This window comes from Anolis carolinensis, chromosome 3 (assembly GCF_035594765.1).
Source record: "Anolis carolinensis isolate JA03-04 chromosome 3, rAnoCar3.1.pri, whole genome shotgun sequence".
In the NCBI taxonomy this organism is placed as follows: domain Eukaryota; kingdom Metazoa; phylum Chordata; class Lepidosauria; order Squamata; family Dactyloidae; genus Anolis; species Anolis carolinensis.
Genome location: NC_085843.1, coordinates 12,741,869 through 12,769,662, shown reverse-complemented (window position 1 = coordinate 12,769,662; position 27,794 = coordinate 12,741,869). Strand labels below are relative to the sequence as shown.

The 27,794-nt window shown below is 41.3% G+C and overlaps 2 protein-coding genes across 3 annotated transcripts in view; one reads left to right on the top strand and one right to left on the bottom strand.

The window, feature by feature from the left end:
• Nucleotides 1–669: 669 nt before the first annotated feature.
• ddias (DNA damage induced apoptosis suppressor) lies at nt 670–23,941 on the bottom strand. 2 transcript variants are annotated; one of them, XM_016992700.2, is made up of 5 exons: nt 23,590–23,939; nt 12,946–13,243; nt 11,969–12,130; nt 5,314–5,431; nt 670–3,411 (listed from the first exon to the last, which is right to left on the bottom strand). In XM_016992700.2, exons 2-5 carry the CDS (start codon nt 13,053–13,055, stop codon nt 901–903), a joined length of 2,901 nt encoding a protein of 966 aa, XP_016848189.2. In that variant the 5' UTR covers nt 13,056–13,243; nt 23,590–23,939; the 3' UTR covers nt 670–900. The 2 variants fall into 2 exon arrangements, with proteins under 2 accessions (XP_016848189.2, XP_062830587.1); XM_062974517.1 differs by lacking the exon at nt 11,969–12,130 and having other exon boundaries at nt 23,590–23,941.
• A 269-nt stretch (nt 23,942–24,210) lies between these two features.
• prcp (prolylcarboxypeptidase) overlaps nt 24,211–27,794 on the top strand; it is a 43,498-nt gene continuing 39,914 nt past the window's right edge. The window contains exon 1 of the mRNA XM_003219364.4: nt 24,211–24,404. Coding sequence (XP_003219412.2) covers nt 24,231–24,404 — 174 coding nt within the window. The 5' untranslated portion in view covers nt 24,211–24,230. The remainder of the gene's footprint in view (nt 24,405–27,794) is intronic.

Here is a 27,794-nt window from a genome sequence, read left to right as displayed (position 1 = left end):
GTAAGATTTATCTTACCCGCATGTTATTTCAGCTGTGTATTCGCTTTGACTAAAGTTTCCTGAAATGTTGATCTGCTCTTTTTCGGGGCATAGTAACCTTTCTCTTCTTTCCATATTATTTCTACCTGTGATACTATAATTTCTGCCAAAGTAATGACTAGGAACACATGTATTTTGCTAATTGAGGTGTATCTGTGTATATTTTCCCATTGTAACTACAAGTGTTACATGCCATCTAGGGATGAACACCAGAATATCATAAAGAATTAGATCTGGCAGATTATCTGATGTAGCAATAGAGATGATCAGACCAGGGGCAGATCTGTGCCTCAGCATCTAATCTGCAGAGCAACACAATGTTGGGCAGCCAGGGTAAGATCCTGTTTTGGTAAGATCCTGAAAGCAAACATCCTGAAAGCACACATTGGAATTGTACTTGCATACAGGCCCAACAAGATCTGGCTTAAAGGGGAAGCAGAGACTGGAAGTTGGCTCCAGGACAAACTCTGCTTATCATATGCTTGATTTTTTAAAATTTTATTGAATCTATATCTCATCTTCCACTCAAAGTGAGATGCAAGGGAACTTGGTGTGTGGTGCAGTTTCTATTAGGCTGTGTGAATAATGAGCCTGCAGCAGTCTTGCACACCAGAGTTATTCATTCACAAGTTGGAGTCCACTTTTTATTTCATATGCTAGCAAACAGTCACGTAATGCTCAATCAAGTAGAAATAATGCATTATTTAAAAGCACCAAGATAATAAAGGACCAATTCAGGTTTGTATTTTTTTCTCTTTTTAAAAACTTTAACCAGCTTTTCCCCATTCCAATGATTGGGAACAGTGGCTGCAAGATACAACTGTAACCAAAAGGTCGTTTTGCAAAAAGGCAAAACGGCATTCAAGAGGATAGTTTTGGGGAAACAATATCTGTGTTGAGAAGCTGGACACTGTTTGAGAATAATTCAGGAGACCAACTTGAAACGTTAGCTGTGGAGCGAGGTGTGGAAGACAAGTTTGAACGGACATCTGAAAAGACAGGGAAGCCAGGAGATCCATTCATTACCTCCCTGCCATCAGCCTCGTCTTTGCCCATGGGTTGCCTCTTGGATTTAATCCCTGCCTGCTTTTTGAAAGACAATTCTCTCCTTAACAACCTAATGGAACTCATTGGGATCCCACACCTTTCAGAACGAGGTGAATTTTCTATGACCTGACAATCAGCACTGTTCCTCATCAGGTTCTTCCTCAACACTTTCTCATTCTGGATCCCAAAAGGCTGAATCTGTTTTTTCTCTGATGGAGGAATCCATTCTTCATCATTATTTTCAGGCAGATCCTGGACTGGGCTACTTTGGATAAATAACTGCTGACCCTCAGTTGCATCACTTGCTTTTGTACACTGCAGGAACCTGCTGACCAGATGTTTCAATGAAGGGTTTCCCAAGGCAGGACGGGGTCTTTTACATTTGGCTCCAACCCAAGATAGCGGCAATTTACCAAGTACGGATTCTTTTCCCTTAAGGACCCTTCCTTGCAGACAAGGCCTGGCAAGGGGAGTGGACTGGGAGTTAGGAATAAAATCCAGCGAACCTACAAGGCTGTGTTCTGGCCCATATGGTAAGGCAGCTGCTGGACTGTTTGTTTTAGGGTCAGGCAGACTGCATAAAGATGCATTCCAGCTGCCATTTAGCTCATGTAGAGAACCTGGAAAACTGTGTTCAGATGTAAATTTAGATGTTGTACACCCTTTAGTCACTAGGTTTTCCTGTGCCAGGAAGATATGGGTTGAATTCAATTTTCCGACAGTGGCTTCTGGCTCTTGAGTACTATCAAAGAGATCAGCTGAAGCATTGTAACTAGCCTCATGCACATTAGAGCAGTTCTGCAGCATGTTGCCGACATCAGCTTTAAAACTGCATCTGTTGTCCTGAAAAAGTAGCTTGTCATTTGTTCTATCATTGCCAATAGTTTTTTTACAAGTTACCAAAGTAAAACTGTCTTCTTGAATATTTGTGATATTGGGAGTCTGGTTTTCATTACAAGGACTTTCTGTTTCCTTCCACTTGAATAGATTACCATGTTCGTGATCATTCAAATAGGTGATGTCCCTGATCAGTAGACTAGATTTTTTAAAGCATTTGCTGGAAATCTTTGAACAAGACCTGGAAAGGCGATTCTTGGAACTACTGACCTCTTGCTCAATTTCGGATTTCAAGCAACTTTCTTCTGTACGAGATTTCACTTCTGTTAAGAAATATGAAGGTGGGAGGACCAGAGGCTGATGGGGCAGATGCCCCGATTCTTCCCTTCCTTTGCAGGATAAAGAACTGTGAAAGGCTTGCTGGTGAGATCCCTGGCTGTTGTGAAATGGTGACAGGTTAACCTTGTGACAGGGAAGGCCACTTTTGTGATTTTTTATTTTCTCTGTCAGGACCTGCGAGTTCTCCCCTGGCTGCTCAGTCTTCAAATTGACATGATAAATGTTTAGTTGGGAAGACAACTGGTTAAAATGCCCATGGAATTCATCAGCTCCATCACGAGGGAAATGTGTTGGCGACAGCACAGTTTTGTCACATTCAAGTTTGGCAATGAATTCGTCTAAGCTTTCAGAGGATGGCAGTTCATCCCAAAGCCCAGGGTCCTCTTGAGAGTCTGCATCTTCTCTAGATGGAAGATGAAAAGATGATGATGCAGGGAAACTAAGAGAAGCATCTTGTCTCTGACAAGGCAAAGGTTTGCTGGATTTTTTAAGCCAATAGTTGCGTTGGGTGCAATTTTTGCTGGATGAGATCTTTCTTTTTAATTCTAAAGGACTTTGTAATGATCTACCACCTTCTCTTCCTAAGAAGGAATCGCTTTCTGATTGACTCTTTGTGTTGATGCTGTTCCTTTGACTACGACACAAATGATGCCTCTTATCTTCCTGCACGTCTCTCTTAGTCACAGTCAGATGATGGTCCTGGGAGTTATGGACTGACTGGCTATACAAAGAAACTGGATTGTCTTCCCATTTTTGCCTAGGATAGGCAGTCTGGCTTGGATTGAAATCGACAGGATCTGCTGCTGTGCCTGAAGAAGCAGGAGAGGAAGTCAGACGAAACGACTGGGGCCAGAGAGCTGAAAGACCATCTGCACAACACGATGGAGCCACATCCAAGTCATTAGAGGAAGGCAAGCTGCTGAGCAAACTACTTGGTTGATCAAATGCCGCAAAGAGATCAGGCGGACAGACGCCTCCAAGTCCCTGCTTGAAATGGGAACACTGGCGTTGGTGGAGGTAATGGATAACTGTATTGCCGATGAGTGTAGAGTTTGGCATGAACATCTGACAGGCAGTGAGAGCTTTGCAGTATCTGTCGGTTCGGGAGTCATTTTCCCAGGAGATAGTGCTCTCTGGTTTGCCATAATCCTGCAAGACAAAAAAGGATGCTCTGTTACTTAGAAGGCATTTCAGCTCTGGGCCACAGCATCTCACTTTTACGCAAGCCAGTCAATAACTTTGGACAGAGAAGAGTGAATCAGAAGCATAGCTCTCACTCCTCTTCCTTGCCATCATCTCTGGAAGTCACACAGATGGGCTCTTCGTGCAGCTAGCTATAAATGGGAGAAGGAAGTGGAGATGACTAAAGAAATAAGTCAATGTGCACCACTTAAATCTCTCCTCACTCCATCCAATTATATTAACAGGTTATATGTTGGGTACTTTAAAATAAAAAAAAATTATTTAAAAAGGACAGCAACAACAGCAGTTTTAGCAGATCAGAAGCTTCTTAAGCAGAGCAGTAGAGAAAGTGAGCTTAAGGAGCAGAGTCAAGCTTTAAAAGTTACTTTATTGAAAGAACTACATTTTTAATATAGGAAAATAAAGACCTATCAGCATGAGTCAACTTCAGCCCTCTGGGTGTCTTGGAATTGTTGCTTGGGATTGTAGGAGTTGAAGCCCAAAACACCTGGAGGGCCAAAGTTTGCCCATGCCTGCTTTAGAGACATGTTGTCTTTCTCTGTATTCATGGGAGAAGAAAAAAAAGGAAGACTCTGGAGTTGACCACGAGGTAAGGGAGCTCTGAATATAAAGAGGTTGGTCCCTGAGAGGTATTAAGCTAATGTCATAAAGAAATAGGAGAAGAGAATAGGAAGATGGCCAGACACAGAGGGTAATAGGGGAGGGCTTTCCTCTACAACAGTGGTTCGCAACCTGTGGGTCCCCAGGTGTTTTTGGTTTACAACTCCCAGAAATTCCAGCCAGTTTACCAGCTGTTAGGATTTCTGGGAGTTGAAGGCCAAAAAATCTGGGGACCCACAAGTTGAGAACCACTGATCTACGAGACACCTTATCTATTTCCTTGATGAGGACTATAAACGTGTGCCGGATATGATTGAGTTACAACATTGTATATTATTGTTATGTACTTTCAAGCTGTTTCTGATTGATGCTGACCCAGTCAGTTTTCTTAGCAAAATTGGTACTGAAGAGGTCTTCCACTGAGGTTGAGAGAATGTGACGTGCTTTAGATCACTCAGTAGATTTCATAGCTGAGCATGCATTCAAACCCTGGTCTCCAGAATCATAATCCATTGCTCAGACCACTGCACCATCCCACTGGATACATATTAAACATCTTTTCTTAAAGAACCTATTCTGGGGGGAACAAGACCACAATTTAATGTTTCCACTTAGGTACAATAAGGATTTTTTAAAATACTGAATGAGAGTGAAGCCTGAACCTGTGCTGCTGTGTCATGTTCAAGCCAATTTGCAAGTGCTTCAACTGAGGAGTTGTATGCCTCTGTCAGGCTGCAGACAAAGCCAATAAGACTTGAACAGATAAAGATCCACATGGAAACAGGCAGAGAGAAAGACCAGAAAACCAGAAAGTTGCTGTTTCAGAGTACATAGTAGAAAAGTCCAGTGGGAACACATTAAAATATGTATATCTTGCCTGAACTCATAAGATCTCCGGGGTAAAAGCAACCAATGTAAAACAATTTAAATACATTACACCAGGCATGGGCAAACTTTGGCCCTCCAGGTGTTTTGGACTTCAACTCCCACAATTCCTAACAGCCAGTAGGTTGTTAGGAATTGTGAGAGTTGAAGTTCAAATCACCTGGAGGGCCAAAGTTTGCCCATGCCCACATTACACATTAAGAACCAATTTAGCATAATTAGAATAATTTGGGGCAAACAGCAGGAGCCCAAAGGCTCTGATACCAATTTTTTTTTTTAGCTTAGTGCCGTCCAAACTAAGGCACGTTGCAGCAATCTACCCAGAGAAAAGACAAGTGAAGATGGGAAGGGAAAAGAAGTTACCTTAATTCCAAAAACGAATTTCTTCCCAATGAAGCAGTTTTCAACAGCACGAAAGAGCACGTCTGGAGTGGCATCTCCGTCTGCCTCTCCGATTTCTTGGCGCAGTGTTTCAATGTACCTTGAATAAAAGCCATGGTGAACGTTAGCTGACAGAATACCGTCCTGCCTTTTGTATCAGCAATGAAGCACAGAACATTCTTGCTGGGTGACACACTGGAATAAGTGGTAAAGCGATGCAAGCAAAATGTTGCTGCATTACTTGCTTGTTGAGTTTTCTGCCTTCCTTTTTGTTTTATTTTAGCTGTCCAGCTTTTTTCTGAAGACGCCCAGAGAAGATCACAACCACTTTTCTAAGCAGTTGGTTCCTCTGCCAAATTACTCTTACTGTCAAGATGCTTCTGATAATGTTCAATCAAAATCTATCTTTCTGTAACTGCAAGCCATTAGATCTGGTCCTCCCTTCAGGGGAAGCAAAGAAGAAATCTGCTCCTTTTTCCTGAGTCACTTATCTCCCTTTTCTACTGTACTGGTTTTTATATTATTATTATTATTATTATTATTATTATTATTATTATTATTATTATTATTATTATTATTACTAATATTGTCCTCCTGCTTTGCTCTCTAAAGAGACCCCAAAATATTATTATTATAATATTTATATCCTTCTCTCTCAAAGGAAACTCTAATAATAATAATAATAACAACAACAACAACAATAGACATTGACAAAATTACAATCTGCCAACTGCAAAAGGCCACCCTGCTGGGATCTGCACGAATCATCCGAAAATACATCACACAGTCCTAGACACTTGGGAAGTGTTCGACTTGTGATTTTGTGATATGAAATCCAGCATATCTATCTTGTTTGCTGTGTCATAATAATAATAATAATAATAATAATAATAATAATAATAATAATAATAAATTTGGACAGAAAAACAAGAAAACTCATGACCATTCATCATTCACTGCACCCTCGCAGTGATGTTGACCGGCTCTATCTGCCTAGAAGATCAGGGGGCAGAGAACTCTTACAAATAAAACAAGCAATCAAAGAAGAAGAACATGCCCTGGCAGAATATGTAAAGCAAAGTGAAGAACCTGCTTTGATTGAAGTCAAAAATCAGAAACTCCTCAAAGCACAGCAGACAAAAAACCAGTACACGAAAGCCACACTACAAACTAGAGCTGACAGCTGGCACAACAAAACATTGCATGGCAAGTTCCTTGACAAAATTGAAGGAAAAGCTGATAAGGAGAAGACCTGGCTATGGCTCATGAATGGGACCCTGAAGAAGGAGACAGAAGGCCTGATCCTTGCAGCCCAGGAGCAAGACATCAGAACAAAGGCAATTAAGGCCAAGATTGAAAAATCAGCTGTTGACCCAAAATGCAGACTGTGCAAGGAAACCGATGAAACCATTGATCATATCCTCAGCTGCTGTAAGAAAATTGCACAGTCCAAATGATTCATTGGAACTTATGCCTAAGTACCACCTCCCAGCAGCAAAGAACTGATGGGATCACAAACCTGCAAAAGTATTGGAAAATGAGCACACAAAGATACTGTGGGACTTCCGAATCCAGACTGACAAAGTTCTGGAACACAACACACCAGACATCACAGTTGTGGAAAAGAAAAAGGTTTGGATCATTGATGTCGCCATCCCAGGTGACAGTCGCATTGACGAAAAACAGGAAAAACTCAGCCGCTATCAGGACCTCAAGATTGAACTTCAAAGACTCTGGCAGAAACCAGTGCAGGTGGTCCCGGTGGTGATGGGCACACTGGGTGCCGTGCCAAAAGATCTCAGCCGGCATTTGGAAACAGTAGACATTGACAAAATTACGATCTGCCAAGCTGCAAAAGGCCACCCTGCTGGGATCTGCGCGCATCATCCGAAAATACATTACATAGTCCTAGACACTTGGGAAGTGTTCGACTTGTGATTTTGTGATATGAAATCCAGAATGTCTATCTTGTTTGCTGTGTCATAATAAAATAATAATAATAAGATAAAGGTAAAGGTTTCACCTGACATTAAATCCAGTTCTGTCTTACTCTGGGGGTCAGTGCTCATCTTCATTTCTAAGCCAAAGAGCCGGCGTTATCCGTAGACACCTCCAAGGTCATGTGGCCATGGGCATGACCACATGGAGTGCCATTACCTTCCCGCTGGAGCAGTACCGCGTGGACTACTCACATTTGCATGTTTTTGAACTGCTAGATTGGCAGAAGCTGGAGCTATCAGCGGGCGCTCACTCTGCTCCTCAGATTAGAACCTGTGACCTTTCAGTCTGCAAGTTCAGCAGCTCAGCATTTAACACATTGCGCCACCTGGGGCTCAATAATAATAATAATAACAACAACAACTTTATTTTTGTTGTAAGTTGTAAACCCAATGGGTGAGGTAGATGGGTAAAGTGCTGCGTTTAAGAGAAGGCTTGAGGGTGGGGTGAAAGATGAAGTTATTTCTGGCTGAAGGAGCAGAATAAAATACGTCAGACATCGTGATTGTTACTGAGGGGAGCCTGTCTTGGGGGATTCATTAGTCAGACTTCGAAGGCACTTCAAAGTGACTTAACATAGAAGCATTAGCATACAATTTAAAATATACGAATATGTAAACATTAAAACAGAATTAAATATAAAAACTATCAACACTAGCGATTTTACTAAGTAATAACATCTTTTTTTCAATGAGTCACTGTCATCTCACAATATGTCCAAAATATAACAGCATTGGGTTTCTGTGAGTTATCCGAGCTGTATGGCCATGTTCTAGAAGCATTCTCTCCTGACGTTTTCCCCACATTTATGGCAGGCATCCTCACAGGTTGTGAGGTCTGTTGGGAATTAGGCAAGTGGGGTTTATATATCTGTGGAATGTCCAGGGTGGGAGAAAAAAACTCTTGTCTGCTTGAGGCAAGAGTGAATGTTGCAATTGATAACCTTGATTAGCATTAAATGGCCTTGCAGATTCAAAGCCTGGCTGCTGCTTCCTGCCTGGGGGAATCCTTTGTTGGGAGGATTCCTGCTTCTGAAACATGGCTACACAGCCCAGAAAACTCACAGCAACTCATTGATTCCAGCCATGAAAGCCTCTGACAACACATATAACTGCTTCATTTCAATGATCTCAGCTTCTAGGGAGAGTTTAGGCTTGAATTGCTCAAGGACTCATTTGTCTCTTTAGCACCATATTATTATTATTATTATTATTATTATTATTATTATTATTATTATTATTATTATTATTATTATCCCACATTATCTTTCCTGAAGGAGACTCAAAACAGCTTGACATAAAAGGATTAGCATACAATTCAAAATATACAAATATGCAAACATTAAAACAGAATTCAATATAAACAGTTTTAAAAATCACAGTTAAAATCCATCAAAAGCAGGATTTCTAAGCTCTGATCACTTGGAAATAAATCCTCAGCGAACCCAGTGGGATTTGCTTCTAAGGCCCCTTCCACAAAGCTGTATAAAATCCACATTGAACTGGATTATATGGCAATGTGGACTCAGGTAACCCAGTTCAAAGCAGATATTGTGGGTTATTTGCCTTGATATTCTGGGTTATATGGCTGTGTGGAAGGGCCCTAAGAGACAGGGTTGCTCTACAATGTGTTGAAAGAGTGTGCCCTATAGACAGCCTGTGAGTTCAACATATCAGAGACACACATCGTGTGTCCCTTTTAAACAGGAGCATTTTCTTCTATCTCTGTGAAACCCCAGTCACTATAGCAGAAGGAGATGAGTTTCAGGCTTGTGATGTCTGTTCAAGACACCATATTCTCTCTCCCACACAACACCTGCTCTTTATTACCGTCATTTGTTTGTGCTGCTCTTTTGAACCCACAACATGCTTGGCAGTCATGTCGGTACTTCGTACCAGGACTCAGCGACAAACCCTTGTATTTCATTAGTCCTAAAATGCCTACTCTCACAAACCTGACACACCTCAGAAAGGTAAAATGGTAGATCCAAGAAAGACCTCTGCCTAAGAGCCGACGTCACCTGCAGTTCCTAACAGGGGGCTGGATGTGCTAGTAGTCAGATTCGATATATGACAGTTTCATATATAGAAATACAAAGAAGTTTGAAGAGTTTAAAGAACTTACTAAACAAAATAATCTATAAATATAAACAACCTAAAAAGGCGGTAGAGTCACCTCAACGAGAACTTGCCAGTGTCTTTTCTAAACTGTATAAGAAAGAGAATCCTCAAAGTTGTTGCAATGTACAGAGCAAGACCTAGTTTGCTTTGGCAATAGAAATGGCTCATGTGAATATGATTTTGTTTGTGGGGTGCTGTGAGTTTTTTGGACTGTATGGTCATGTTCCAGAAGCATTCTCTCCTGACGTTTTGCCCACATCTATGGCAAGCATCCTCAAAGGTTGTGAAGTCTGTTGAAAATTAGGCAAGTAGGGTTTATAGATCTGTGGAATGTCCAGGAATGTCAAACAGACAAGAGTTCCTTTTCCCACTCTGGACATCGTTCCACAGATATATAAACCCCACTTGCCTAGTTTCCAACAGACCTCACAACCTCTGAGGATGCCTGCCATAGATATGGGTGAAATGTCAGGAAAGAATGCTTCTGGAGCATGACCATATAGCCCAGAAAACTCACACCTAGTGATTCTAGTCATGAAAGCCTTCGACAACACATTGATTTTGTTTCTTTCTTCTTTGAAACAAAAGGACATTTCTAGCCATCTTTGGTGTCACTGTACTTTGAATAAGACTGCAACGTCTCACAAACATAGAAAAGCAGAATGTATGAATAGCATTTTCTCTTGGCCTTTGGCCACATTTTTGAAATAGCTTATTGATTCCTTTTTTTTTGCAAAAGCAAAGTTCAAATCCTGCAAAACAGTTTAAATTATGTAGGAAACATTCCATCTGTACTTGTGCTTTTTCCAGTGAAGAATTCTAACTTGGTGGACAAAGATCTAAATTAATTTTTAACACAGAGAATGAAGGGTTGAAGATAGGCTCCTAGTTTCTTCCAAATGAAAGCAAGAGTCGGGGGATCGTTATGTCCCAAGATCAACTGGCGAATCCACTGTTCAGTGTGGGATTTTCCAGGTTCATGTCTGGCACCCTTTCCCATTGAAATGAAATAGTCTGCTAAAGGTATTTGAAATGTGGTGCTACAGAAGGGTGTCATGGATAACATGGGAGGCTAAACATACAAATGAATGGGTTCTAGAGCTAATCTGACATTAGCAAAATAAAGAAATTGTACTGCAAAGAGAAAGATCCAACCAAGGAAGTCGAAACCCTGAGTTTGCAAGACCTGAGCAGTACAGCTGAGGACTACAACTTTCAAAGTCAACTTGGCCCCTTCCACACAGCTGAATAAAATCCCACATGATCTGCTTTGAACTGGAATATATGGCAGTGTGGACTCAGATAACCGAGTTCAAAGCAGATATTATGGGATTTTCTGCTTTGGTATTCTGGATTGTATGGTTGTGTAGAAGGACCCTTTATGACAAATATCAACAAGATAAAAGGTACAGTAGAGTCTCGCTTATCCAACATAAATGGGCCGGCAGAATGTTGGATAAGCGAAAATGTTGGATAATAAGAAGGGATTAAGGAAGAGCCTATTAAACGTCAAATTACGTTATGATTTTACAAATTAAGCACAAAAACATCATGTTTTACAACAAATGGACAAATAAGGCAGTTCAATACATGGTAATGTTACGTAGTACAGTAGAGTCTCACTTATCCAACACTCGCTTATCCAACGTTCTGGATTATCCAACGCATTTTTGTAGTCAATGTTTTAATACATCATATTTTGGTGCTAAATTCATAAATAGAGTAATTACTACATAGCATTACTGCTTATTGAACTACTTTTTCTGTCAAATTTGTTGTTAAACATGATGTTTTGGTGCTTAATTTGTAAAATCATAACCTAATTTGATGTTTAATAGGCTTCTCCTTAATCTCTCCTTATTATCCAACATATTCACTTATCCAACGTTCTGCCAGCCCGTTTATGTTGGATAAGCGAGACTCTACTGTACCTTTTATCTTGTTGATATTTGTCGAATTTAGTACCAAAACATCACAATGTATTGAAAACATTAACTACAAAAAGACTGACTACTAAAAGGCAGACTGCGTTGGATAATACAGAATGTTGGATAAGTGAAGGTTGGATCAGCGAGACTCTACTGTATACACATTTTATAGCTACACAGCTTTAATTATCTCAATTAATAAACACTTGTGCCAGCAGGACTGAAGACCGATAGGCTGGAGGTTCGAATTCGGAGAGAGTGTGGATGAGCTCCCCCTGTCAGCTCCAGCTCCCCATGCGGGGACATGAGAGAAGTCTCCCACAAGGATGGTAAAACATCATAAACATCAGGGCATCCCCTGGGCAACGTCTCTGCAGACGGCTGATTCTCTCACACCAGAAGCGACTTGCGGTTTCTCAAGTCGCTCCTGACACACACAAAAATCTCGATTAATGTATCCAAGCAGTACAATGCTCTACAATTCTATTTAGAGTTATAATTAAATCATAAAAAGACTGACATATACCAGGGCTCATTTATTTTAGCAAAGCAACAAAGAAACAAATCCCCACAAAAGGAAACATGCCTCACCTCTGCAGGTCCTTTGCTGTGACTCCGAAGTAAACGTCTAAGCAGCTTCCGAATACTGTCACTTCAAACACACTCTGAGTGTCAGCTACTTCCAAAGAGAGTCGATATCTGTAGTTTGCCTCCTTGCTGTCACCTGAACAGCCACACTTTAGGCAACTGTACCTGGGTTTTTCAAAAAGAAAGACACTGAGTGCTTAAACCCTTTACGAAGACATAACAGTCTAGCAGCAAGTCTTTTATGAGATAATCTGTCAGGTTAACAAACTTGCAGCACAAAGAATTCATGACACCTCCAAATATTTTGGTATTCTACATTCCAGCCTCCTTTACAATTGGCTATGTTGGCAATGAATGATGAGCCAATAATTCGTTAAGACTTTTTTGACAAAAGGTAAATAATATGAGTATGTAATATAGCTAGAGAGTGAAAATACTCTAGGAGCCATGATATACATAACTCTGTATTGCAAATTTGTTAAAGAATGTATAAGTTTTAAGTACCAAATATGTAAAATTCACAATTTTTCAATAATTTAAATTTAAAAAAACTGGATTTTTTTTAAAAAAAACCAGAATTTTCCTCCAACACCACAAAAAAAAACCCTTTTTTGACTGCATTTCTGCTATTCCCTGCTAAAGGAGATATGTGCTTCCCAAATTTTTTTGTCAGGAGCAACTTGAGAAACTGCAATTCGCTTCTGGTGTGAGAGAATTGGCCGTCTGCAGGGACGTTGCCCAGGGATGCCCAGATGTTTTTATCATCCTTGTGGGAGGCTTATGTCTTGTCCCCGCATGGGGAGCTGAAGCTGACAGAGGGAGCTCATCCGCACTCTCCCCAGATTGGCTTCGAACTGGCAACCTTCAGGTCAGCAACCCAACCTTCAAGTCAGCAGTCCTGCCGGTACAAGGGTGTAACCCATTGCACCACTGGGGGCTCCTACGTATGTGCTTTGGTTAAAGCTCTGAATTGAACTCACCTCTTCAAATTCAGGAAAAGCTTGGAGAAGCAGTTTTGACATGAGGGATAAACAAAGTGGGAGTTCTGGATAGAAATTACGGAGGCAACCAGGAGACGCCTGCCATTCATGTGCTCCAAGACTTAGCTAGCAAGACGGTTCACTTTGACAACGCCGAACGGAAAACATTTTTAAATGCTCTATACTTAATCCATGATGAAAGAGTCCAGATATGACTCTAGGAAAATCACAGCGTCGGAAATCCCCAAGAGATACAGTAGGCTTTCCATGTTTGTGGGATGTTAGTGACACAGGACCCCTGAAAAAGGAGAAAAAATGTGGATGTTAAAAAGCCCACTTTTTATTTGAACTTGTAACAACACTTCTTTAGGAATCTCTAGGTCCTTCAGCACAGTCCATCAGTTCAAAGTCTGCAATTGAATCAAACTGGAAGAACTAAAGATTCCTCCAGTAGATCCTCCAGTGTGACTCTATTAACTTGTGTCAGGTTTTGAGAACCCAGAAAGTCCGAGAGGGAATGTATTAAATAAAATATGCAAATAAACAACCCTACAAAGTCAGATCCTCAAATATTGGGGGTCAACTGTATTTACAGGAACAACTAAACCATTCAGGTGCCCGCATCCGCTTGGGCTTCAATATTTACATACTTTGAAATGTCTCTTTTCTCTTCCTCGTGAAGGGACAACTGATGTGAGCCAACACATATTTTGAGGATAAGGTCTAATCCATCATTTCCCAATATGTGGGAACAGAAGATCAGCCAGTCTGCTAGTAAATGAAATCATTGCTCAAACAAACAAATAAAAAAATGCCCTGCATTTTTGCATGATTCATTTGTTCTTCACTTGCCACTTTCCAGCCAGCATTACTGAGTGGCAGGCAGTTTGCTATTATATCTGCATTAGATGAGATGATCTCATTTGGTCATCACTGAGGCAGCAATATAATGGAATTAATTCCAGATTGCTGTATCTTTTAAGGAGTTATTGTTTAGCACTTGCCACCTTCCAATTTGGCGATTAACACAATCAGTGTGTTATTTTGAGGGCCACAAGAATTACTAGCAAGAATTAAGTCCACTACTCTCAGCCATTATTTTATTATTTAGAATCATAGAGTTGGAAGAGACCTCATGGGCCATCCAGTCCAACCCCCTGCCAAGAAGCAGGAAATCGCATTCAGAGCACCCCCGACAGATGGCCATCCAGTCTCTGCTTAAAAGCCTCCAAAGAAGGAGCCTCCACCACACTCCGGGACAGAGAGTTCCACTGCTGAACAGCTCTCATAGTGAGGAAGTTCTTCCTAATGTTTGGTGGAATATCCTTTCTTGAAGTTTGAAGCCATTGTTCCTAGTCTCCAGGGCAGCAGAAAACAAGCTTGCTCCCTCCTCCCTATGACTTCCCCTCACATCTTGATACATAGCTATCATGTCTCCTCTCAGCCTTCTCTTCTGCAGGCTAAACATGCCCAGCTCTTCCAGCCGTTCTTCACAGGGCTTGTTCTCCAGACCCTTGATCATTTGAGTTGCCCTCCTCTGGACGCTTTCCAGCTTGTCAACATCTCCCTTCAATTGCGGTGCCCAGAACTGGACACAGTGTGATTCCAGGTGTGGTCTGACTAAGGCAAAACAGAGGGGTAGAACGACTTCCCTGGACCTAGACAATATACTCCTATTTATGCAGAAAAAAACCCATTGGCTTTTTTTTGTGCAAACTTTAGACATTTGGAAAACATTGCCAAAACAATGTGTTGTCGAAGGCTTTCATGGCCGGGATCACAGGGTTGTTGTATGTCTTTCGGGCTGTGTGGCCATGTTCCAGAAGTATTCTCTCCTGACGTTTCGCCCACATCTATGGCAGGCATCCTCAGAGGTTGTGAGGTATGGATAAACTAAGTAAGGAAAGGAAAGAATATATATCTGTGTAGAGTCCAGGGTGTGGCAAGAGTCCTTTGTCACTGGGAAGCCAGCATTAATGTTTCAGTTAATCACCCTAATTAGCATTGGGAAGGTTTTTGTCTCTTGCCTGGGGGCATCCTTTCTTCAGTCATTAGCTGCCCTCTGCCCTCTGGTAGCCAGATTTTGTTCATTTTCATGTTTTCTTCCTTTCTGTTGAAGTTGTCCACATGCTTGTGGATTTCAATGGCTTCTCTGTGTAGTCTGACACGATAGTTGTTGGAATGGTCCAGCATTTCTGTGTTCTCAAATAATATCCTGTGTCCAGGCTGGTTCATTGCCAAAACATGCATTTGGGTGTTTTTAAAAAATGTGCTAGCAGTGTATTTAGTCATCCAAAGAATTTTCCAAGGTCTCGGTAGGCTTTTTGCCAGATTGGATTGCAAGATTGGTAGCTGTTTTCCAAAAACACAAGAGAAAGGCAGTCTGAATTATAAGGAACATCCATGTAATAATAAAACACCCAGACGCGACTGCCTTAATATCTATTGTCTGACGATTTCCACTGCCCTTCAGGGTCAACTAATTCAGCAATTGTGTTATACTGATTCCTCTGGCAAGTATGAGAACAACATCCACTTTCCCCTCTTATCTGAGATTTCCTGAGCCAAACAGCTCCAGAAGAAAAGCTAAGACATTCAGTAAAAGAAGCTCCTTTACATTATTTTGCTCATCTTGTTCCATACATTTTTCTTCTGCCAGGAATGATATCAATCAGATCTAATTGGTTTTGTTCATGATTTCAATTACTTCTCTGAATGATTGATCTTTAATGAATCCATTCAGTTTAGATCTCTGCTTAGCAAGGAAACTCAACCACATTCCCAGGCAGGATATACCACTATTTAACTATATTATTCCAGGTGAGTTCTGACCAAAGCAGAAGAGTGGGACTATGACTTCTCTCGATCTGGACCCTATACTCCTGTTGATGCAGCCTGGAAATGCATTGTCTTTTTCAGCTGGCCAATGTTCTGCTTGTGGTCTAAGACTCTTAGATCCTTTTCACATGGACTGTTTTAAAGTCATGTTTCAATCATCTCATATCTGTACATTTCATTATTATTGCCAAAGTGTACATTTCTCCCTGTTGAAATTTTAGTTTTGTCCCAGGTCTTCAAAGGTCACTTTGGATTCTGATCCTGTCCACTGGGATATTAGCTTCCTTAACTGGGAAAACGGCAGGATATTAATAATGTGCCCCATCATCCACATCTTTGTTGCTTTCGCCTCCTTGGTTTATGCCTTTTCAGGTTCTTCATCCCAGGGCAGACTTTTCAGGTGAAGAAGAAGTCATAGCCAGAGCTCAGCCTTACAGGCTCAAAGGACACTCGATGAAATCGAAGACAGAACCACAATTAAATGTTGGGCATGTTTCAGGTTTCATCAATTCTGCAAAATCACCTTCATCCATCTCACTTACAGTCAGGAGCCAGCGGTTTATGCCGTCTCCTGGTCTAATGCTTAGCACCTGTTTTGCCCTCAAAGGAGACATATAAATACTGGAATAAACTGAATGAAAAAATAATAATAATAAATAGCTTAAGCACTTTGCTGTTGGACTGCATGGCAGAAGTGTTGCCCTGGGACCAATTCTGCTCTACCTCAGGACCCACATGAGAACTCAAATTGATTTTAATGCTACAAGAATAAACAGTATGTCGCCCCTCGGTCATATGCAAGCTGTTCAGCTTACTAGATACCTTGCAGGTGTAACTGTTTAAATCTGGTATGGGGAGATCATAATATCTCAACCCAATTTGTTTCACATTGAAAAGAAACTCTAAAACCCCCTAGTGCTTATCAGTTATGTGGCAGTAATTTTAGGATAGCTAACAGAGAAAGCAAGAGAAGGAGTAACTGAAATGAATATGTGGACAGGGAAGGATAATGACAAAATACCGTAGCATTTGAAATTGATGTGTCTTCCTGACTTTGCTGTGACTTTGTAAGCTGCTCTATTACAGGTCAAATACCCTTTATTTGAAATACTTAGGACCAAAAGTGTTTCAGATTTCTCAGGTTTTTTTGGATTTTGGAATACCAATATTTGTACATAATGAGAAATTTCAGAGATGGGACCCAAGTCTAAATGTGAAATTCACTGATGTTTCATATGCATATAGCCTGAAGGTAATTTGATGCAATATTTTAGTCCCCTCGGGGAGAAGGGCGGGGTATAAATGCATGTAATAAATAAATAAATAAATAAATTTTATCATAATTGTGCATCACACAAAATTTGTGTACGTTGAACCATTTGAAAACAAAGGTGTCTCTAGTTCAGTTACCCATATGGACAGTTTTGGCATTCTAGTCAAGGGATGTCCAACCTGTAATGGTTTTCTTTTGGTAAAAGGGTAACAGTGCCTATTCTGTCATATTTATAAAGAATGAGAGAGATGCAGTTACAGAATGATGTAGGGTTTAAAACAGACAGACTGGGATTTAAATCATGCTCAAGGATTAAGTTCACTGCTACCTTTCAACCCAATTTAGGGTGCATCAACACTGTAGCATTAATGCAGTTTGACACCACTTTATTGGCCATGGCTCAATGCAATGGAAACTTGGAAGTTGTAATTTTATAAGATCTTTAGCATTCTCCAAAGAATGCTGATGCCTCACCAAACTCCAAATGGCACAACTCCACATATGGCACAACTCCGCATATGTATGCTTGCCCACAATGTCCTGCCTCATGTACGGAGGAGGAGTTGTTTAAAGCTACAGACAATGCGGTCGCTGTTGCCCGCTTTTGGTCTAAAACTATTTAGCTGCATGTGATTGCCTTTATTTCATCACTTTTAAATTTATTATGCAATGCTTTTGACACGAAATAAATAAATAAATAAATAAGCATTGAGCCATAGTATTTTTTTCTATAGTCCAGATGTGCTTAAAGTCACCTTGTTGGAAAATAACTGCAATTAGTTGCTTCTAAGTCATTCTCTGAATCATTAGAGATTTCCTAAAATAAAGTTTAATCACTGGGGGCCTTGGTGGGTTGAGAGGGGATATACTGATGCCTACAATAAATAAATCAAAGTCCCTCTTCCCTTGCAATATACAGCCACAAGAGGGTGTTGTAATCTTTCGTGAACATGAACCATTGCTGCAGGTCTGAAAATTCAGTAGGAAACTCAATCCAAATAGGAATAGTCGAAGATTGAACGCTCTGAAAAAAAGCAACAATTTTGGGTGTTTATAACAAAATGATATTAATTCTTGACTTCCTATTAATAGCAGGTGTGTATATACACACTTAGAAGAAATAACATGGTTTGAACATTGGAATGGGGCCAGGGTTCAACCCGCCCCCCCCCCCCCCCCAATCACAGAAACCTTTTGGATTATTCTGGGAAAGCCACCCTTTCTCCGACTAAAAAGAAATCCAGGACAAACCCTTTATATACAAAGTCAAAGCATGTGTGTATGATAGTATTACATACCCTTCCTTATCCAAACTAATATAATTGAACTAGAAAAGCCCTATTCCTTTTGGGTTCAGAGCAGAGGAAAAGAAAAGGATCAAAGTGGATTGGTGACATGAACTAAGAAACTGCACACCCGGGCAATGCGAAATATAGATGCTAATATTTACATAACAATCAAATACACGCATACATTCCCCTTCCAACAGCCCAAAAGTATAAAATACTGAAAGCTATATGGAAAAAGTCAGAATAACTAAAATATCAGTTTACTCATATAATCTCATGGCTGGCTCAGTTGATTGCCTAGAAACCCAAAACATTGATTCTAACAGGAGCTCATATGTTTTGGGTTTCTAGGCATCAAAAGTTGGAAGCAAAGATGCTGAAATTCAAATATCTGCCTAACAATAGGCTTTGCTTAATTTTCTGTATGAGATGGGTGTGCTCTACCTGCTGGATATCTATACTTGTCATGCAGCCCTTTAAAACCATGCAGCCCTGCCAGAAATTTTGAAGACAAAAGCCTTAAATGATACTGTTGAGGCCAAGTCAAGGGAAGAATCAGACGAAAGAGGGAGGAACCAGGGTTATATTATGATTAGTAAAGGTAAAGTCCAGTCGTGTCCAACTCTGCGGGTTGGTGCTCATCTCCATTTCTAAGCCGAAGAGCCGGTGTTGTCCATAGGTCATGTGGCCATTGGCATGACTGCGTGGAGTGCTGTTACCTTTCTGCTGGAGCAGTACCTATTGATGTAATCACGTTTGCATGATTTCGAACTGCTAGGTTGGCAGAAGCTGGAGTTAACAGCAGGTGCTCACTCCACTCCCCAGATTCGAACCTGCGATTTTTCGGTCTGCAAGTTCAGCAGCTCAGCACTAACACAGTGCACCACCGGGGGTTCTTAATATTATGATTAGGTTGGTTCAAATACACAATCATGTTGCATCTATAGTACAGGCATGGGCAAACTAAGGCTTGCAGGCCGGATAAAGCCCTCTGAACACTTACCTCAGGCCCTGCTCATTTTCCCTGTCCTCTCAGCATAAAGACATGGTGGCCCACCATATCCTTATTCAGAAAGGACAGGGGAGGAAAACATGCAGTAGCTGAGAACCCTGGAGCGCTCTCAGCCACAGCATACCTTGCCCTCCTCCTGGCATAAGGACAGTGCGATCCTTATGCCGAGGGGATGGCCCGAGGAAGGCATGCAGTGGCTAAGAGCCCTCAGCTGTTTCCTATCTTGCTCTCTTCCCAGCATAATGCCAAGAGGACAGCCCAAAGATCGAGGGAGGAGGATCGGGGCAGCTGATGTATGTCTCGTTTTCCTCCTGGCATAAGGATGGGGTGAGCAGTCAGGACACAACCTGACCTGACCCCTCCTGGTCCCACCCTCTCACAGGCCCTCTCCCTCCTGACCCAGCCCATCTTGGTCAAGACCACAATGTGACCCCAAGGCAAAAAAGTTGGCCCATGTCTGGTATAGTGGCAGCTTTGAAAATAAAATCAATAAAAATCCTTGCATAAACTTTCATGGCTTACTGCTATGCCAGGTGATAAAGTAAGCAGGAATGTATGTGCAGCATTGTGTGATTATTTGAAGTCTTAGTAAATACATAGAGGGAGAAAACGTGGAGGCAGTGACAGACTTTATATTTCTAGGTGCAAAGATCACTGCAGATGCAGACTGCAGCCAGGAAATCAGAAGACGTTTCCTTCTTGGGAGGAGAGCAATGGCCAACCTTGACAAAATAGTGAAGAGCAGAGACATCACACTGGCAACGAAGGTCCGCATAGTCAAAGCAATGGTATTCCCCATAGTAACCTATGGATGCAGGGCCAGCCCGAGAAAATTTTAAATATTAAGCGAGGGGGGAAAATTGCGCCCCCCTGCCACGCCGCGGGAGGCATGGACAGACCTGGCCTCGCCTCCTGTGCCCTGGCCCTGCCTCCCGCGGTGCTCACCCTGACCCCACCTCTCACGCAGTGTGAGGGGCGGGGCCAGGGCACGCGGGGTGAGAGGCGGGGCTCCGCCTCCCACCCACGCGCCCTGTGCCAGGCCAGCTGGCCAAGAAGCAGCGGGAGAGTCTCTCCAGACCACGGTGACCGTGGCCTGGAGGGACTCCCGCTGCAGCTTGGCTGGCTGTGGCCAGCTGGGCGAGGGCGAGCAGTGCGGGAAGTGGGGCCAACCCTGGCCCCGCCTCCCGTGCTGCTCGCCCTGACCCCGCCTCTCGCAGAGCGTGGGAGGCAGGGCCAGGGCGTGTGGCGCGGGAGGCGGGGCACCGCCCAGATGGGGCCCCGCCTCCCGCCCCACGCGCCCTGTCCTGGCTGGCCTTCACGGCGCCCCCAGGGACCGTGCGCCTGAGGCGGGCGCTTCAGTGGCCTCCGTGTTGGGCCGGCCCTGTATGGATGTGAGAACTGGACCATAAGGAAGGCTGAGCGAAGGAAGAGAGACGCTTTTGAACTCTGGTGCTGGAGGAAAATCCTGAGAGTGCCTTGGACCACAAGAAGATCCAACCAGTCCATCCTCCAGGAAATAATGCCCAACTGCTCACTGGAGGGAAGGATATTGGAGGCAAAGATGAAGTATTTTGCCATCATAATGAGAAGACAGGAAAGCTTGGAAAAGATCATGATGCTGGGGAAAATGGAAGGAAAAGGGAAGAGAGGCCGACCAAGGGCGAGATGGATGGATGGTATCCTTCAAGTGAGCTGGGGGCAGCGACAGCCGACAGGAAGCTCTGGCGTGGACTGGTCCATGAGGTCACGAAGAGTCAGAAATGACTGAGTGATTGAATAACAGCATGTATATACAGTAGAGCAGGGGTCCCCAAACTAAGGCCCGGGGGCCGGATGCGGCCCTCCAAGATCATTTACCTGGCCCCCGCCCTCAGTTTTATAATATAATATTTTTATATCAGTTTTAATAATATAATATATTCTATATACATATAATATTGATAAAAATATAATGTTATACAATATAATACTAACAGTAATACCATATAATAATATTAATTATATGTTATATATTACATATTATATAATAGTATAGTGATATAGTTCAACATAGTAATATATAATGCTAATATTGTGTTATGCTAGTAATATAATATATTGTATGTACATACAGCTGCTCTGAGTCCCCTTCGGGGTGAGATGGGTGGGATATAAATGTAGTAAATAAATGCAGTAAATAAATAATTTTAGACTTAGGCTCGGCCAAAGTCTGACATGACTTGAAGGCACACAACAACAACAATCCTAATTAACTTGACTATCTCATTGGCCAGAAGCAGGCCCACACTTCCCATTGAAATCCTGATAGGTTTATGTGGGTTAAAATTGTTTTCATTTTTAAATATTGTATTAATATTAGACTTAGGCTCACCCAAATTCTGAAATGACTTGAAGGCACACAACAACAACAACAACAATCCTAATTAACTTGACTATCTCATTGGCCAGTAGCAGGCCCACACTTTCCATTGAAATCCTGATAGGTTTATGTTGGTTAAGATTGTTTTCATTTTTAAATATTGTATTGTTTTTTTCCGTTGTTGTTGTTGTTGCACTGTGCAAGACGTGTGCAGTATGCATAGGAATTTTTTATTTTTTTTTCAAATGATAATTCGGCTCCTCAACAGTCTGAAGGATTGTGGACCGGCCCTCGGCTTCAAAAGTTTGGGGACCCCTGCAGTAGAGTCTCACTTATCCAAGCTAAACGGGCTGGCAGAACCTTGGATAAGTGAATATCTTGGATAATAAGGAGGGATTAAGGAAAAGCCTATTAAACATCAAATTAGGTTATGATTTTACAAATTAAGCACCAAAACATCATGTTATACAACAAATTTGACAGAAAAAGTAGTTCAATATGCAGTCATGCTATGTAGTAATTACTGTATTTATGAATTTAGCACCAAAATATCATGATATATTGAAAACATTGACTACAAAAATGGCTTAGATAATCCAGAGGCTTGGATAAGTGAGACTCTACTGTATCTGTTTGTGTGCATATAATGTGGATATATGTACATATATAAATGTATGTATATACAGTATCTCTAGATAAACAATTATATATATAGTGTACACATGTGTGTATATAAATGTATATATATTGTGTACATAGTAAAGGTAAAGGTTTTCCCCTGACATTACGTCTAGTCGTTTCCGACTCTGGGGGTTGGTGCTCATTTCCATTTTTAAGCTGAAGAGCCGTCGTTGCCCATAGACACTTCCAAGGTCATGTGGCCTGCATGACTACATGGAGCGCCATTACCTTCCCGCCAGAGCGGTACCTATTGATCTACTCACATTTGCATGTTTTCGAACTGCTAGGTTGGCAGAAGCTGATGTTAACAGCGGGAGCTCACCCCACTCCCTGGAATTGAACTGCCAACCTTTTGGTCAGCAAGTTCAGAAGCTCACTGGCTCTTGTGTACATATGTGTGTATAAATGTATATATAGAGTGAATGTGTGCATGTAAATGTATATACAATGTGCATATGTGTGTATAGATATGTATAGATATGTGTATATATAGTGTGTGTGTATGTGTGTGTGTGTATATATATATATATATATATCTAAATTGTATATATACGTATACATTATAAACTTACACACATACACATATATATGAGTGTATATGGATATAAATTATATACACATACATTCACAAAATATACATATACACACATATATACACAAATAAAATATAAATGAGGTCCATATATATATGATACATCAATTAAAATATATGTACACATATACAATACACAATCCAATATGTGTGCATATAAATGTAGCACATTTGTATATACAATATAGTCTCACTTATCCAACATAAACGGGCTGGCAGAATGTTGGATAAGCGAATATGTTGGATAATAAGGAGGGATTCAGGAAAAGCCTATTAAACATCAAATTAGGTTATGATTTTACCAATTAAGCACCAAAACATTTTATACAGCAAACTTGACAGAAAAAGTAGTTTAATACGCAGTAATGCTACATAGTAATTACTGTATTTACAAATTTAGCACCAAAATATCACAATGTATTGAAAACATTGACTACAAAAATGCGTTGGATAATCCAGAGCGTTGGATAAGTGAGACTCTAATGTATTTACGTAATATGCATGGATGAACATAAATACAGATATATATATGTGTATAAACATATATATACACACAATCTACATATATGATCTTATAATATGGGACGAAGAAAGGCTTACCAACTGCTTCCTTTAAGCTTCCTATGAACTACAGGCATCACATCCCTCTCTTCCCCATCCATGAGGAAGTCACATTTCAATCTTCACTCGGCAGCCAATCACCGCTCGCAGATTACCCGAAGGAGGCGGGACCATCCCCAAGAAGAGCTTTTCCCGCCTCAACTCAATTCCACACTGAGGCCCCGCCCTATTCTTCCTGAACCAATCAGAGCGCGCTGCTGTTTTTTTTTTCTAACGGCCGCGCAATCTTCGTTCTTCAACTAAAGTGTCTGGGGTGGGACTTTGTGTCTCTGCCAATACAGAAAAGGCGAGATGGAAAGCCCGCTCGGCAATAGGTTGTTGCGTCGGTCAATCACAAGCTCCAGGCAACCAATGGGAATGGAGGAGAATGGTGCTGAGGGACGAAGATTAGGGTAATGCCTGTTTGTCTTTGGGATTTAAAAAGGTGCTGCTTTTCTCTCAAGCCACACCCCTTAGTCTCATTAGCCTATCACGGCTATGGGCGGAGTCAGGAGCGGGCTCGCCAGCCTATCCCGATGAGGAATGGAAACCAGAGCGGGCTCGTGCCGGCCTCCCTCCCCCGCCCTCCTGAAACTGGGGTATAAAAAGCCGGCGCAGAGCAAACGGGCCGCTATTTGGAGATGAGGGGCCGGAAGTGGTGGATGGTGCTGACAGTTGTCAGTCTCGTAGCCACACTTGGCTATGTGGAAGGTGTCCTGGGTCACCCTCGGCTCCATGCCGCCTCCAGGCCGGATCCTGCCAACAGGATTTTCCAGGCCCCCCGGGAATATCACACCTGCTTCATTGATCAGAAGGTAAGGATTGGAAAAGGCTTGAGATGCGTCTACATTGAAGAGTTAATGCAGTTTGACACTGCTTTAACTGCCATGGCTCAATGCTATGGAATCTTTAAAGTTATAATTTGATGAGGCATCATAGATATTACTAATAATATTACCATATAGTGATATAATACAATATAGTAATTTAGTGCTTATATTGTGCAATGCTAATAATATATTGTATATTCATTTGATTTGTAAACTGCTCTGAGTCCCCTTTGGGGTGAGAAGAGCGAGATATAAATGTAGTAAATAAATAAATAAAATAAATAGATAGATAGAAGTGTGTATCTATCTATCTATTGATGATTGCCCAATACAGTAGAGTCTCACTTATCCAACATAAACGGGCGGCAGAATGTTGGATAAGCGAATATGTTGGATAATAAGGAGGCATTAAGGAAAAGCCTATTAAACATCAAATTAGGTTATGATTTTACAAATGAAGCACCAAAATATCATGTTATACAACAAGTTTGACAGAAAAAGTAGTTTAATACGAAATAATGCTATGTAGTAATTACTGTATTTACGAATGTAGCACCAAAATATCACGATTTATTGAAAACATTGACTACAAAAATGTGTTTGATAATCCAGAACATTGGATAAGTGAGTGTTGGATAAGTGAGACTCTACTATAATACAATAATAGAATAATAGTGTCGGAAAAGCCCACATGGACCATCTAGTCCAACCCCCTGCCTTGCAGGAAAAGCACCATCAAAGCATCCCTGACAGATGGCCATCCAGCCTCTGTTTAAAAGTCTCCAAAGAAGGAGCTTCCACCAGACTCTGAGGCAGGGAGTTCCACTGCTGAACAGTTTTTCTTACACAGTGGACGTTCTTCCTAATGTTCAGGTGGAATCTCCTTTCCTGTCATTTGAATCAATAATAATAATAATAATAATAACAACAACTTTATTTTATACCCCGCCTCTATCTCTGTAAAGGGGACTCAGAGCGGCTTGCATGGGGCCAAGCCCGAATAAAAACAATAACAATATAAAACACAACAATAGACAAGAGCCATGCACAATTATAAAAATTTAAACATTACCCAAATATAAATAAATGACAAAAACTTAATAAAAACATGGATTAAAATGGAGAGGGTGTTAAAAATAGACTGGGTAAAGTGCACCATATAAATATTGTAAACACGAGGTGACTGATAAAGTGCTGCAAATTCTTGGAAGTGCAAATTGGGATGGGAGTAGACCCTGTGTCTATATCAAGTTGACAAAGGTTTATTATGACAAATTATTTATTATGTTATGTTTAACTTTGTTGTATGGTGTTTTTTGGCAAATGAATGTTTTTTATATGTTCACGTTGGAAACCGCCCTGAGTCCTCTCGAGGAGATGAGAGGTATATAAATAAAGTTGTTATTGTTGTTGTTATTATTATATTACTCTGAGTCCTAGTATCCAGGGCAGCAGAAAACAACCTGCTCCCTCTTCCTTACGACATATTTAAACATGGCTCTCATGTCCCCTCTCAACCTTCTCTTCTGCAGGCTAAACATGCCCAGTTCTTTAAGACACTTCTCATAGGGATTCATGGTCCCCACACCTTTACAAATGCAGATAAAGGAAACAGTTAGAGACCCCAAAAAGTAACATTTTTCAATTTTCTTTACACTTGCTATACTTCATGCACTTGTTTGTTCTTGTTCACCAAACTCAAATCAAGGAAGGGCTTCATGAGAACCACCACTCCTCTTGATGTTCTTCCAGCAACAGCAAGAGTGTCCCTCTGGGCAGCTAAACCAGGCAATTTCAACTGGATGGCCTCCCATGAGGGTCTTCCTCCAGGGGCAAACCGAGAATGGGCAACTTGGAAGTCCCTCAACAGATTCAGAAGTGGAGTGGGCAGATCTAAAGACAACTTGGCAAGGTGGCATTACCTGGAGGAATCCTCCACCTTGTGTGATTGTGGAGCAGAATAAACAACTCTGCATATGTATGCTTGCCCACAATGTCCTGCCTCATGTACGGAGGAGGAGTTGTTTAAAGCCATGGACAATGCGGTCTAAAACTATTTAGCTGCTTGTGATTTCCTTTATTTCATCACTTTATAAATTTATTATGCAATGCTTTTGACACGAAATAAAAATAAATAGGAAAAACTCAGGAATAGAGAGAGAAAGAAGTATGTCCAAAAAGGTTTTAGCAATAAGCAATAATCCAACAGGACTCCAAATGTCTCAGATTCAAAGGTAATACAGTCCAGGAATAGCCAAAAATCACAAGAACAGCTTAAGTCCACAGGCAATAAGTATCCTTAGAAAAACTTGAACATGAATATAAACACAGGAACATAGAAACTTCCAATATACTTGAATCCCAAAACCAAAGGCTTAACTTGAAACATGGACCAGGAACTCAGGCTTAGCTTTTTACTCTATACACTATGTTGCCTAAAGTAACTTGAAAGTAAACAACTTGCCAATTAAAAGCTGCCCATGAAAGCATTTTGTCTCCCCTGAAATGCGATGTGTATTGTCTGCTCTGATCTGTACACGAAGGCCTGTGTTGGTTTCCGTATCTCCAGGTGCTTTTGACTAGGAGCTTTCTGTATCACTTGATTCTCTGCTCGACTTTTCCTTGTCTAATGTTTCTGGGTGCTTTGACTGACCTTGAAGGTTTACACTTTCCCAGTCAGCTTTCTCACTGAAAGAAGCAACATTCACTTGACTTAAATCCTCATCACTTTGTGCTCCTGGAAATCCCACAGCAGGCAATCTCAAAATCCTCTCTAAAACATCACTGAACTTATCAATCTCAGGTTGATCTACAACACTGAACATGAGTCAACAGTATGATGTTACAGCTAAAAAGGCCAATGCAATTCTTGGCTCCATCCATAGTCTAGTATCTGGATTGAGGGAATTTAGAGTCCTATTTTACTCTGCTTTGGTTCAGACCTCACCTGGAATAACATTGTGTCTGGCTCTGGGCACCACAATTCAAAAAGGAGATGAACAAGATGGAAGGTGTCCAGAGAATGGAGCAATGGGTTCCAATTATAGGGAAGGAGATTCCACTTTAACATTAGCAAGCACTTCCTGACCGTAAGAGCTGTTCAACAGTGGAACTCACTGCTTTGGAATCTGGTGAAGGCTCCTTCTTTGGAGCCTTTCAAGTAGAGGTTGGATTGCCATCTGTGGAGGGTGCTTTGATTGTGCTTTTCTTTCATGGCAGAAGGGGGTTAGACTGGATGGCCCTTGCGGTCTCTTCCAACTCTAATTCTATGATGGAAAGCAGAGTGGGATGAAGAAGCATCATGCTTTGAAGGTTGAGAGGGAGCAAGATAGGCATGTTTATATATTTGAAAGGATGTTACATTGAGGACAGGGC